Raw genomic sequence first — 14,733 nt, forward strand, 5'->3', positions numbered from 1 at the left:
TGCCCGGGCGCTCTGAGCGAGCCCTGGAAAGGCGAGAGCGGGCATGCCCGGGAAAGACGAGACCGGGCGTGCCCGGGAGGTTTGGGCGTGCCCGGGAACAGCGAGTCCGGGCATGCCCAGGAGAGGTGCGTCTGGACCCGTCCGGACGAGCCCGGCATGGCGATCGCGCCCTGGCCGCGTCCTGGCAGGTGCAAGGCGATTGTGTACATTCAGCGGGAACCGCTACAACATGGAGGGTTCTGGAATGGCCAAGTCAAAACCCGGATCTAAATCCCATCGAGATGTTGTGGGGGGATTTTAAACGAGCTGTGCACGCAAGAAACTTGGCTAACCCCCGCTCTAGCAGGGAAAATGGCCTTAAAATGCATGTTGTGTTGTTGTTGTTGTGCATGCAAGAAACCCCTCAAACAACGAACAGCTGAAATAATTCTGCATGGAGGAATGGGCAAAGATTTCTCCCAGTCGATGTCAGAGACTGGTAGACAGTTATAAGAAATGCCTACTTGAGGTTGTTTCTGCCAAAGGGGGCAATACCATCTATTAGAGCCAAGGGTGTACTTACTTTTTCCACATGTGAAATTTGCATTTCTGTTTATTTAAATTATACAATGGACAACAAAATGTAAATGTTTCATGATATTTGTCATATTATATCACCTTTATCTATCAATATTTTTGAAATGAAGATCAAATAGCTGTATGTTGAAATATGTTGAAAGAGTCAAAACTTTACATGGGGTGTACTTACTTTTTCACATGACCGTATAGATATATATTGTGTGTATGTGTGTGTGGTGTGGTGTGGTGTGGTGTGGTGTGTGTGTGTGTGTGTGTGTGTGTGTGTGTGTGTGTGTGTGTGTGTGTGTGTGTGTGTTTTTGTATTTTTCCCGTTGACAGGTGTGTTAATGCAGACCCACCAGGTCGAAGCAATGTACAGTATCAGCAGCCTGCAGGTCGAGATACATGATGTCACAATGTATTATTTTGGCCAAATTAAAGGGATTCAGGTGACTGGTTTGCGTGGTTTCCCTGGTCGGATTTCAAATCCCACCGTCTCAAAGCAAACCTTTAACAAAGTATATATAAAAGTATATATCAAATGGCCTCTAAAGGTGGTTATTTTTTTATTATATATATCCCCCAGGGATTAACCAATGCAGCAAAAACCATTTGGGTGTATGCGAGATAATGGTGGGTTATCAGGTGACATGTGTACTTAAGGAGTAACAGTTTTTCGAAAGAGACACCGGATGACGAAAACGAATAGTCCCATGACAAGAAGGGCAGATTGAAACAATGAATATACAGTCATGTGAAAAACTTCGTTCATCCCATGTAAAGTATTGACATTTTCAACATATTTCAACATACAGTTTCTTTGATCTTCATTTCAACAACATTGACATATAAAGGTGATAAAATACAACAAATATCATGAAACATTTACATTTTGTAGTCCATTGTATAATTGAAATAAACATAAATGTAAATTTCGCATGTGGAAAAAGTAAGTACACCCTTGGCTCTAATAGGTGGTATTGCCCCCTTTGGCAGAAACAACCTCAAGTCGGCGTTTCTTATAACTGTCTACCAGTCTCTGGCATCGACTGGGAGAAATTTTTGCCCACTCCTCCATGCAGAATTATTTCAGCTGTGCGATGTTTGAGGGGTTTCTTGCATGCACAGCTCGTTTCAAATCCCCCCACAACATCTCGATGGGATTTAGATCCGGGCTTTGACTTGGCCATTCCAGAACCCTCCATTTCTTTCTTTTCAGCCATTCCTTGGTGGATTTACTGGTATGTTTGGGGTCATTGTCATGTTGCAAGGTCCACCTCGGTTGAGCTTCAACTCTCTGACAGATGGCCTCACATTATCCTCAAGCACCCTCTGGTACAATGAAGAATTCATAGTGGATTCTATGATGGTGATCTGCCCAGACCCTGATGCAGCAAATCTGCCCCAAACCATAATATTTCCACCACCATGCTTTACAGTAGGTATCAGGTTCCTGTGGTCAAATGCTGTCTTTGGTTTTCACCAAATATGTCTTCTGGTACTGTGGCCAAATAGCTCGACCTTTGACTCATCTGTCCAGAGCATATTGTTCCAGAAGTGCTGGTCTTTGCCTAGGTGTTCATTGGCAAACGTTCGTCTTGCCCTGATGTTCTTTCTGGACAGCAAAAGTTTCCTCCTGGCACACCTCCCATGTAGATCAAATTTGTGCAGCCTCTTTCTACTGGTAGACTCGTGCACTTTGACATCAACAGTGGCAAGAGCTACCTGTGGGTCCCGTGATGACATTCTGGGGTTCTTAGAGACTACTTTCAGCATCTTGTGTTCTGCTCTCGGGCTAAACTTGCTGGGGCGGCCTGGCCTGAACGAGTTGGCAGTTGTTTGGAATGTTCTCCACTTGTGGATGATCTTCCGGACAGTCGAATGATTGATTTCAAATTGTTTGGAGATCTTTTTAAATCCCTTCCCAGACTCATCGGCATCTATAAGCTTCTTTCAGAAGGCCTCAGAGAGCTCTTTTGATCTAGGCATGGTGACGCCGCACACTTCAACAACAAAGAGCAAACCAAACTCAATGTCTGAGGTTTAAATAAGACAGGTTCCTCTTACCTGATTCTAAATAAGACCTGATTCTAATTTTAGGTATTTGAAGTAGTGATAAATTTAGGGGTGTACTTACTTTTTCCACATGCGAAATTTGCATTGATGTTTATTTAAATTATACAATGGACTACAAAATGTAAATGTTTCATATTTGTTCTATTATATCACCTTTATCTATCAATATTGTTGAAATGAAGATCAAATAGCTGTATGTTGAAATATGTTGAAAAAGTCAAAACCTTACATGGGGTGTACTTACTTTTTCACGTGACTGTAGATAAATACAGTGCCTTCAGAGTATTCACACCCCTTGACTTTTTCACATTTTGTTGTGATACAGCCTGAATGTAAAATGGATTAAATTGAGATTTTTTTCTCAATGATCTACAAATAATACCCCATAATGTCAAAATGGAATTTTTAAAAGCATTTTTCACAAATAAATGAAAAATGAAAAGCTGAAATGTCTTAAGTCAATGCGTATTCAACACCTTTGCTATGACACTCCAAACTGAGCTCAGTTGCATCATTTTTTTTTATTGATCATCCTTGAGATGTCTCCACCTGTGGCGCATTCAATTGATTGGACATGATTGAGAAAGAAACACACCTTTCGATATGAGGTCCCAGAGTTGACAATGCATGTCAGAGCAGAAACTTTAGCATTAAGTTCAATGATCTGTCCATATAACTCCAAGATAGAATTCTGAGAAGGCCTAGATCTGGGGAAGGGTATAAAACTATTTCTAAAGTGTTGAAAGTTCCCAAGAGCACAATGTGCTTCATCCTTAGGAAATGGAAAGAACATGGAACCACACTGACTCATCCTAGAGCTGTCTGACCAAACTGAGCAACAGAAAAAGAAGGACCTTGTTCAGGGAGGTGACCAAGCACCCAATGACCACTCTGACAGAACTAGACTTTCTTGGGTGAAATGGGAGAACGTGCCGGAAGGGCAACAGTCTCTGCAGCACTCACAAAACTAGGCTTTAAGGGAGAGTGGAGAGATGGAGGCCACTTCTAAGAAAAAGGCATATGAAAGCACACCTGGAATGTGCAAAAAGCCACGTGGAAGACGCAGAAAATGAGGCGAAAGATTATGTGGTCTGATGATATGAAAATTTAACTCTTTCACCTGAATGCAAAGCGCTAGGTCTGGCAGAAACCAAGCACAACTCATCATCCATCTAACACCATCCCTACCGCGAAGCATGGTGGCGGCAGCATAATACTATGGGGATGCTTTGCAGTGACAGGGACTGGAAGACTTGTAGAGTGAACAATGAATGGAGCAAAATACAGGCAAATCCTTGAGGAGAGGGACCCTGTTTCAGAGTACAAAATAACTTGGACTGCAGTGAAGATTTACGTTCCAACAGGACAATGACCCCAAGCATACAGCCAATGCAACACTGGAATGGCTTCAAAACAAGAATCTGAAAGTCCTTGAGCAGCCCAGCCAAAACCCATACTTGAATCCCATTGATTAATCTGTGGAAAGAGTAGAAGATTGCTGTTCACTGACGCTTGTTCAACATCCAAATTGACAACGCTTCTTCCATTCTTCCTTGCAAATCTGCAACGAAGAATGGAAGAAGCTCCAAAAATCCAGATGTACAAATCTGATAGACATGCCCAAGCGGACTCGAAGCTGAAATCACTGCGAAAGGTGCTTCTACGAAGTATTAACTCAGTGGGATGAATACTTATGTTAATTAGATATTTCTGTATTTCATTTTTTATTATTTTGCAATTATTTTGTATAATTGGATGCACCTGAGCTCAATTTGGAGTGTCATAGCAAAGGGGTTGAATACTTATTGACTCGAGACAATTCAGCTTTTCATTTTTAATTGTTTTGTAAACATTTCCAAAACAAAAATTCCACTGTGACATTATGGGGATTTATGTGTAGATCAGTGACAAAATTCTCAATTTATCCATTTTAAATTCAGGCTGTGACACAACAAAATGTGAAAAAAGTCAAGGGGAGTGAATACTTTCTGAAGGCACTGCAAGTAAGGCACACTCAGTAAAATAAAAGCCACGTTATACAGAAAAGAACCTATGATGCCACATGTACCCTTCAATCACACACAAAGGGGAAAACAATGAGGCACAGTATTGAGAATTCCACTCACACACAAAGGGGAGAAACCAGGCAAGGTATGCATGGGGAAGGACAAGGCATGCATGAAGGCATTGGGAAGCATGGGCAAAGACTGCAGGGGGGTCCAGACTCCATCGTCCAGAAGGCATGCTCGTTCCGCAGATGCCCCCGATCCCAGAGAAAGCGCAAGCGTCCCCGGCTCTGACCCACTCAATTCTCCCTCAATTGAGAGTCACTCAGCTTCCAAGAGAGTGAGAGGAGAGTAGCGAAGTGCAGGAGAAAATAATGGGATGCGCCAAGAGAGAGAGAATGCAATGCGCTAACATTTTTGGCCCATCTTCCCGGTACTGGCCAATGAGGTGGCATGTCACCGCCATCATAGTGAGGTCATGTTGACCATCCAAACCAATGAAGCAACACCTTGCACTGCGCCAATGTTGCACGCCCTCTGGAGTTGTGATAACCGGTATCATTCCGGATGCCTTGCACACAAAGCATGGACCACGAGGGGTTCCAAGCAAAATTGGCCCAAACCCGAACAAAAACGCGGAAATGCACCCTTCTCCTACGTTGCCTGGGTGCCTTGTCTGGTTACGAATTACACCTTGCTATACAACTCCTATGTCAACTACACCGTCCCAATGGCATAAGCAAAAACAGGACAACTTCACTCTAACACGTCCCTGGTTCCAATAAAATCTTCTGTCCTATGCAAACAAATGGACAAAGTTAATTTAACATACTAATTCGTATGCCCTCCAGTGTAATACAGCTCACCCATCCTCCCTCTTCCCGCCCCGACATGTTGTATTACAATTACTACAAAGTTCATACAACCACCGTACTTACCCCAAACAGTATTCAAGTATATAATTCAAGTGAAATAAAATAATGATTTTAAAGGTCGTATAAAAAAATTCTGGAAGTTTATCACCTTTGATGCAGTGTTATACACCACCTAATATATCATGCCCAAGTACTGCAAAACTGGAGGTCTTTGGAAGAAATATGAATGTGATTTGTGTTCTACAGTGTTCAAGTGTATAATTAAATTTGACAGTACAGGTCAAATAAAAATATTAATTCCGGAAGTTCACTGCCATTGACGCAGTATCTATATAACACCACCTTTTCTTTCAAACACATTAGTACTTTGTGCCTGTTATTTGTGTCCTTTATGACATCCATAAAAACAGTAAGTTTCCTGTTTGGAATGATTTTAAATTTTGTTTGATGGCCAGACAGGCAGACAGAGTGAAAAAAAATTATCTCACTCCTCCTTGCACATGTGCGATCGGGAATAATTCAGATCTAAATTACTGCTAAACTGCAGGTTTGGTTTCCGATTCATGTTCCGATTTGTGTTCAAAATATAACAACCAATTGAAATAAAGTTGTTCCTCGATCATAAACTAACATTTGTGGATGGACAGACAGAAAAGAACCAATTGCTTAACCCCACGAATCGCTTCATGTGTGTGGGGTAAAAACATTCTCCTCCTTGCAAGGCCAGAGATTCACAATTAACTGCATAATGTGGTCATCGAACTGGGCAGCCAGGGGGTCCTACAATGAGGTGGTGAGTTGCAGCACTGTGGTTCCCGTAGTGTAAAAATAAGTCCCATCTCGAGGGGAATCCCAGGCTCCTCGTCCATTTCACTCCCCACTCCTCCAACCAAGCACCACAACAGCTCCCTTTGGCAGCATTGCCATCAGAGGGGGTCACCCAATGGCCTTCGATGGTCATCAGGGGTCCTCCTGCTCTAAGGCCAACTGATTCTTACTCTCTTCCTGGCAGATCTCAATCCCAATCACACGAAGCGCTATTGGGGCGATTCATGGCAGAGCTCCACATTCCTTGCTCTCCGAGAACCTGATCCACTTGCGGACACTCAACTGCATTCTTCCAAAGCAAAGCATGGCGATTCGTGGCAATGGGAAAAGGTACATTTAATCAATCCAATTTGCAACTGAGGAGGTTGATCAATAAATACCAGCAGCACCTGTTGCAGGGATTTGTTCCCTTTTGCATTATGCCAATTATTCCTTCGGCCCTCTTCCCAAACTTGAGTGCATATTAATCACAGTAGACTAACCTTGGGTGGTTATGCAGACCTCCGTTCTCCAATCTATTAACTCGCCTTGATATCACCCCTCCTCTAACGTTTTCAAATTCATCATTGACCTGAAAGTCTCCAGAACCGCAATTTTCATTGGATGTTCGTATTTCATTAATCATTATTTTTGTACATCTCCAGTGTCAAACCCTTCCCTGTCTGTTTCTTACTCCACTTGCACTCACCCGTATCCCACCAACCAACACTATCTCTTACCAGCGTCCTCCTCCCTTTACTGCCTCCTACCACCATTCCATCACTACCTTCTCCCTAACCCTCCCCTTCAAATCTCCCTCCTCACCCCTCTCCTTCAAATCCCCCCTCACCCCTCCCCTTCAAAACTCTCCCTCACCCCTCCCCTCAAAACTCCCCCTCACTCCTCCCCTTCAAATCTCCCCCCTCACCCCTCCCTTTCAAAACTCCCACCTCACCCCTCCCATTCAAATCTCCCCCCTCACCCCTCCCAATCAAATCTCCCCCCTCTCCCCTAACCTCCAAAATTCCTCCTCATCCCTCCCGTTCAAAACTCTCCCATCACCCCTCCTCACCCCTTCAAATCTCCCCTCACCCCCCCTCCTCAAAGTTGCCGGGTATGCATGAAGGCAATCTCAGTTTCTTTCACAAAGCTCGGAACAAGTGTGTGTCTATCCTCAGGAGAACCAAGAAACAATATCTCTCCACTCTCAGGACTTAACTTTCAAACCTGTCTCGCTCCTCCAAATCCTAGTGGTGTCTGGTCAAATCTGTTTCTGGTGTTGGTTACCCCACTATCCCCCCCCCCCCCCTCCCTTTCTGGAATTCTCTCATCTCATCTCTTCCTGTCCAGACTGGAGTTCCTCAAGGCAGTGTTCTGGGCTCTGTGCTTTTTCTAATCTTTGTCAATGATCTTTCCGACTCTCTGGAAAATCCTCTTTATCTTTTTGCTGACGACTCCACGCTCTGCTGCTCCATATGTCAACCCTCAGATCGGCAGCCTCTTCACTCTCTGCAGATCTACTTAAAATTACAAACTGGTCAAACACAGGGAACATGTCTTTCAATCCTGACAAATCTCACACTCTCACTTTGTCTCTCTGAAAAGACAGTCTGGAAAATCCACTTTCTCAACAATCCTCTCGAAGAAGTTCTGTCACTCAAGCTTTTGGGTCTCATTATCTGCATTCTCACTATCATAAACACATTTCTAAGCTGGCTTCCAAATCCAGTCGCTGACAGGGCATCCTTCGTCGTACAAAGTCCTTTATTGGCACGACTGAGCTTCTCACCACATATAAAGCTTTCATCTGCAGCTTCATGGAGTACTACTCTCCCCTCTGGTCTGTTGCTCCTGCCTCACACTTACCTCGACATCACGCTGTAGAAACCATGGCATTTAGGATCATTGGTATCTCCAGCGATGAAGCAGATTCTAAGGGTATTTCACTCTGACCGAAGGCAGGTTGGCAGTCTTTATATCTTCTACCGACTCCTCTCCGGCCTTGCACCCCCTGCTCTGTCTGTGCTCTGTCCCCCAAATATTCCTGCAGGACGCACAAGGTCTACCAGCAACCCTCTTATGGTTAAACTGCCAAAATCAAGACTCTTTGCTCACCTTCACTCTTTCATTCCTCTTTTCTCCCAGCTCTGAAACAAACTCCCACTCCTCCCTCCAAATCTTCAAAACAGCTGTTCACCACCATCTCATATCTCTTCCCCCATCCAAAACCTTGGAAGATATTTTCTACCCCCGTTAATCCACCCCAAACCCACATCCTTCAAATTCTATTTTCTTTCTGAAAGGTCTGCATTATCCATGTTGTTTATCCCATGTACCCAGCTCCAGCCCTCTCTCTTCCACAGATTTCCTGATGTCCCTGCTCTCCACGGTTGTTGTGCTTCCCTCTCTCTCCCCCTCTTGTCACTCACACTCACACACACTCACACACTCACACACAGACACACAGACGCGCACACACACACACCTATGGAAATGGGAACACATGAAAACAGATTGAACAATGAATATGTATGGATAATACAGTTACAAAAGCCCAAAATTAATTTACTATGATACATTGGACCAAGCACAGGACACGTAGCCCTAAAAGGACTGGGCTTTTTCGGAGGCTCAAAATACAAGGGGGAGGGAGGGCATGGTGCCCCCTAATATCTCAGCTATAGAATGTTTGATCATTACTAAATTTGGAATACGCATAGTGCTCAATATAGCAAATTTGGTTTGTTACAGATATGCACAAATTTGGTATCAAAATACGTGCAAGATTCGGGAAAAAAAGTCATGAAACAGGTGCTGTGTAATCTTAAGTGGTTGTGAAGAAATCGCAAAATTCATTGAGTGGGGGAGTGGGGGCATGTCTCGAACTTTTTGGGCTAATGTTGCGGGCAGCAATTATCTGCAGTAGCTTTAATTTTGGAAGTATCTTTTGGAGCAGAGTCCGCATGCTCACAAATAGAAAAAGATGGAACAGGCAAAGGATTATCATTACCTACCGTTGGTCTGATTTTTTGGTGGGAGATCTCCAGCAGTAGCAGAGTTGGGCAACTGACTCGAGTTGCTCTCCGGAACATCCCGGTCTTGAGGTTTTCTTTCGTCGGCTGCTGTAGAGTTGTTGGAGGGGAACAGCTCCATACTGGCCACCAGCTTTGCATTTGACACTTCAATGCTTTCGGTGTGTTCATCGTCCAAAATAAGATCCAGGTTTTTGCGCCGCTCCCGAGTTGTGTCGAGCAAACTTTTGCCAAAAAAAGCTTCCTACAGATTGAAACAAGACCATCTCTGAGTTCATATCAGGGACAAACTCCTTGCTACCTGACTGGCTTTTCCCACCCATCGCCCATTAAATTACAGATGCACTCAAATAAACGTGGCATCTCTGTGCCAATAATACTTTCCAATAAGCATTCAAGGATTATCTATTCATTAAGGTGGGTTTTCACGGGACACGCGAACGGTTCGCGAAGGATGCGAATGTCGAAAAAATGGCAAAGTCCAACATTCGTATTTTAGGCTCCAAAAGTTCGCCAAACATGCGCGGGGGTTCGGAAACGTCGTCAATTGTTCGCAGGAGTCGTTTTTTGTTCGGCGGGAATTTCAAACTTTTTTGAAATTCCCGCCGAACAAAAAACGACTCCTGCCAACAATTGACGACGCTTCCGAATCCCCGCGCATGTTTGGCGAACTTTTGGAGCCTAAAATACGAATGTTGGACTTTGCCATTTTTTCGACATTCGCATCCTTCGCGAACCGTTCACGTGTCCCGTGAAAACCCACCTTTAGCAAGGCCTCCCATGATTCTTTTTTGTGCACAATGGTTTCTATTTCAGCATTTAGCACAAGGTGAAATTTTGAACAGATCAAATAAGTAAGTACCTGCAGATAAGTGGGGAATGAGTCCTCCAGGGCACTTTTCTTTCTCCGCCATCGTCGTACCTTCTGCTTCTCAGCGGGTTCTGCAGCAGGTGTCGTACCTTCTGTTGGGCCCTCTGCTGGGGTCTCCACTGGCAATAAGAATACTTCTATTAAAATGACATGCCAATGGATCAATGCAACACTCTGGCTGGTCACAGTCAAATTGTGACCAATAAGGAATATACGGTGAAAATTATCAGTGACAGCAACTACTTTTCAAAAACTTTGCTCACCTTCCCCATCTTTGCCACTTTCGAGATGCCTTGGACTCGGCAAGGTGTCAACACGGCCTCCAGAACCACGGCGACATGTGCCGCGGCCCCTTGTTGCAGCACCTCGCCCCCGTTGGCGCACCATGAAACCACCGATCCCTAAATAAATCACATCAAATTGAGGAACATCAAACAACAAGAGGGAGAATTGCTTTGCAATAAATGTCTTCTACCGGTCCAAATGAATGCTCTTGTTCCAAGCTAAAAGGGCATAACTCCATGAAAAAACAGCAAAACATTCAGAAACTCAAACTTCAATGTCTGTCGGCACACCAAATTTCAGCTTTCTACGATACCCAGAAGGTACCGAATATTGACTCCGTTAATAGTCAGTCAGTGGTTAGAAAGAGCTTTAAGTTTACTTCCTGTTTATTATATTTAAAAAATATATATATATAAATATATATATATATATATATATATATATACAGTGAAACCTTGACTTACGAGTGCACCAACTTATGAGTTTTCCGAGGTACGAGCCGTCGCTCGGTCGATTTTTTGCTTTGTGATGCGAGCCGAGATCTGAGTTACGAGCGAGCGAGCTTGGATATGAAACACGTAATCGTCGAAAAACATGAGCGAGGTGTGCGTGTTGTCGACTTGGCGAGGCAGTACGATCGTAGTACTTCTTCGATATGTACGATTTTGAAGCAGGAGTAGTCGATAAAGGCTATAACGCCAGCCAAGGGTGTTAAGATTATTTCAAAGCTCACGACCTCTGTCCATGAAGAGATGGAGAAGTTGTTGTTTGTGTGGTTTCCGGAGAAGCAGCTCGCAGGATACCGTGACCGAGAGCATCATCTGTGAGAAGTCACGAGACATTTACGGGGATTTGGTGCAGCAGACGGCGGGAACACCAACGGACGAGGCATCGGAAGAGTCATTCAAAGCCAGTCGGGGATGGTTTGATAATTTTAAGAAGAGGACCGGAATTCACTCCGTCGTCAGGCATGGTGAGGCAGCAAGCTCAGATGTGAAGGCAGCTGAAGATTTTATTATAACTTTTGCCGAACTGATAGAAGCCGAAGGATACATCCCCCAGCAAATCTTCAACTATGACGAGACAGGGCTCTTCTGGAAAAAGATGCCGAGGAGGACGTATATAACGGCAGAGGAGAAGAGCATGCATGCCAGGCCACAACTTGTTCAGAGTGCCGGCGATAGCTCGCCTTCTCTTTGTGAAAGACACGGTGAGATCCTTAACATCCAACAACTAATGGGATGCAAACGGGGCGCCCAGTTTAGCGGTACACACATTGATGAATCACCCTGCCTGTGAAACACCGACATGACAGGTTATAGCTGGGTCGGGATTCAAACCCAGGCTGGACAGTTTAGAGTCAAGTGTGCATACCTCCAGTCCAGGCCATCCTGCCAACTTGTATGCTGCATACAGGTGAAATATAAAGTGCGAGATATTTTTATATTTTTTTTTTTTTTTAAATTGGTGTGGTTTTTGGGGGGCTGGAACGGATTAATAGCATTTCAATTCATTTTAATGGGGAAATTTAATTTGAGAAACGAGCAAATTGAGTTACGAGCTCGGTCACAGAACGAAATAAACTCGTAAGTCAAGGTTTCACTGTATATATATATATGTATATATATACACACACACACATATATACATACGTATATGTGCACACACACACACACACACACACACACACACACACACACACACACACACACACACACACGGCTTGAGCAGAATCCTTTTTATAATAAGGAAGAGGAACTTGTGGTTCTGGTACATGTCAAGCTCAAAGAAAGCGGAGTCTTGTTGCAGTGTGAACACACCTGGCCTATAGGGGTTGCGTTTACGCTTTTTCGTTCCATCATTGTCCTTTCCAGTCAGCGGCGTGTTCTCCTCAGCAACCTCACGCTCGGGGCTTGTGAATGCCTCAGAACGACCATCACACTCCACAATCATTGTATCTCCATCTATCAAAGCACATGAGTCACAGCAATATTCAGGAAAACACCATAATGAAAAAAATCAAAAGGAGCACAAAATAAATGTGAGGCAGCCAAGTTTTATTCGCTCACATTAGGCAGCGAAGTTTTACTTTCACTCAATCATTTACAGAAAACGACCTCATTGGACAATATTACCTTTGCTGCCTACAGCAACTGTTTCCCCATCACGTGGAGCTGCCTGAGGGCGCAGCTCAATAGGGCTCTGTAGTTCGGTGACAAGATCCGGTTGCCCCGGTAGCTTCAGCCGGAGCTTGGGGCGCATGCGGGGTTTCCGGGGTGCAGCCGGTGCCATCTGGCTCTCCAACTGGGAGAGGCCCACCTCAGTGAGAAACACGCCATCTCGGGAGTAGACCTTCGGGGGTTCTGTGTTTAGATGGAAAATGGTGTTGAAAGCAAAACGAGGAGCAAAATACAGACATTAACAGAGTCAATGTAGTCAATTCAGCTGTATAACCTGTTTTGGAGACACAATGGGTAAAATAAGGAACTTCAAGGTTTTAATTTAAAGAAGGGAAAAAAAAAAAAGTTATGAAACAATGTTGCCCCAAATATACCTGAATCTTTAACTTTACATGGTTGCGGCAGTACCACTTCCTTCTCTGGTGTCGGATTGTTTGGTGCTGATGAGAAAGGTGGGGAGGGGCGGGAGGGGTGGGGGAAACAAAAACGGGGATGATAAAAAATTATTCTGGATGTTGAAAGCAACAACATGCATTTTAAGGCCATGTTCCCTGCTAGAGCGGGGGTTAGCCTTGCGGTCCCCATGACAATCTTCTCCATTTTGCCCTATTTTCTGCATCTCTCCTTGTTAACCCCTTTGCCCGCATTTCTTCTTCCACCATCTTTAGCCAAGTCTTTCTCGGTCTTCCCCGTCCTCTACTTCCTTCTACATTAACTTCCATCACTCTTCTCAACCAGTCACTTTCATCCTTCCTCAATACATGACCAAACCATCTCAACCTGTTCGTCTTCACAGCATCAATCACAGGCAATATTCCCATCATCTTTCGCAATTCATCATTTGTCTTCCTCTCTCTCAACGATACTCCGCACATCCATCGAACCATTCGCATTTCCACCCTTTCCAGCCTTCGTTGCTGCTCTACGTTCATTACCCATGTCTCGCTCCCATAAATCATAACACTTCTCACACATGCAGCATACACCTTTCCCTTCAGCTTCAGCGACACTCTCCTCCTCATCAGCACGCCACTCAGTTCCCGAAACTTCTTCCATGCACATCTCACTCGAGCAACCGTTGCCGAGTCTGATCCACCTTCTCCATTCAGCATGTCTCCGAGGCAGCAAAATGTTTTCACACCTTCCAGCTTCACGCCCAAGATCCAACTCAACATTTCCTCCATCTGCAGCTCCCTCTGTGCACACCTTACATTTGAATGTAGCTGCCACACTGGTTAATGACCCTCTCAGACCACTACATTTTTGATGAACCCACTCAGCACACATTGTACATTGAATGGAGTTCACTCCGACACCCTTCCTGCACACAGCACACGGCCACTTCCCAGTTCTTTCCACCTCACCACATGCTTTACCACTTGCCATCACCTTTGTCTTTCTGATATTCACCTTCAGACCTTTTGTCTCCATACATTCCTTCCACTTGTTCATCTTTTCCTTCAGTCCATCCATACTTTCCGCAATCAACACCAGATCATCTGCATACAACAACTCCCACGGTAAACCCTCCTTTACGGTCTGAGCCAGCACCTCCATCACAGCTACAAATAGTAGTGGACGTAGTACCGACCCCTGATGCACTCCCACCTTCACCTCGAACTCACCACTGTTCCCGTCCTTCGTCCTTACAGCTGTGCGTGCTCTTTTGTACATTGCCATCACTACTCTGATCAACCATTCCTCCACTCCTAACTTCCTCAATGCCCATGTCAATACTTTGCGTGGAACCCTATCGAATGCTTTCTCCAGATCAACAAACCCCAAAAACAACTTCTTCCTCTTATCCATGTACTTCTCCTGCAACTGCCTCACAATGAAAAGCGCATCTGTCGTTCCTCTTCCTGGCATAAATCCAAACTGCATTTCATCGATCTTCACTTTCTTCCTTATCCTCCTCTCCAACACCCTTTCCAATACCTTCATTCCATGCTCCAATAACTTTATCGCTCGGTACGAGCCACACTCCAGAGGGTCACCTTTCCCCTTGTATAGAGGGACGAGGGTACTCAGTTCCCAATCCAC

General features: G+C 44.5%; 1 protein-coding gene across 1 annotated transcript in view; it reads right to left on the reverse strand.

The window, feature by feature from the left end:
- The window catches only part of LOC137429979 (histone-lysine N-methyltransferase 2C), a 304,487-nt gene that overhangs the window by 119,887 nt on the left and 169,867 nt on the right, over window positions 1-14,733 (reverse strand). The window contains exons 21-26 of the mRNA XM_068120407.2: window positions 13,065-13,130; window positions 12,646-12,873; window positions 12,331-12,474; window positions 10,489-10,626; window positions 10,217-10,344; window positions 9,337-9,598 (exon numbers count right to left, since the gene is read on the reverse strand). Coding sequence (XP_067976508.2) covers window positions 9,337-9,598; window positions 10,217-10,344; window positions 10,489-10,626; window positions 12,331-12,474; window positions 12,646-12,873; window positions 13,065-13,130 — 966 coding nt within the window. The remainder of the gene's footprint in view (window positions 1-9,336; window positions 9,599-10,216; window positions 10,345-10,488; window positions 10,627-12,330; window positions 12,475-12,645; window positions 12,874-13,064; window positions 13,131-14,733) is intronic.

Source organism: Myxine glutinosa, chromosome 6 (assembly GCF_964187855.1).
Source record: "Myxine glutinosa chromosome 6, kmMyxGlut1.1, whole genome shotgun sequence".
Lineage (NCBI taxonomy): Eukaryota > Metazoa > Chordata > Myxini > Myxiniformes > Myxinidae > Myxine > Myxine glutinosa.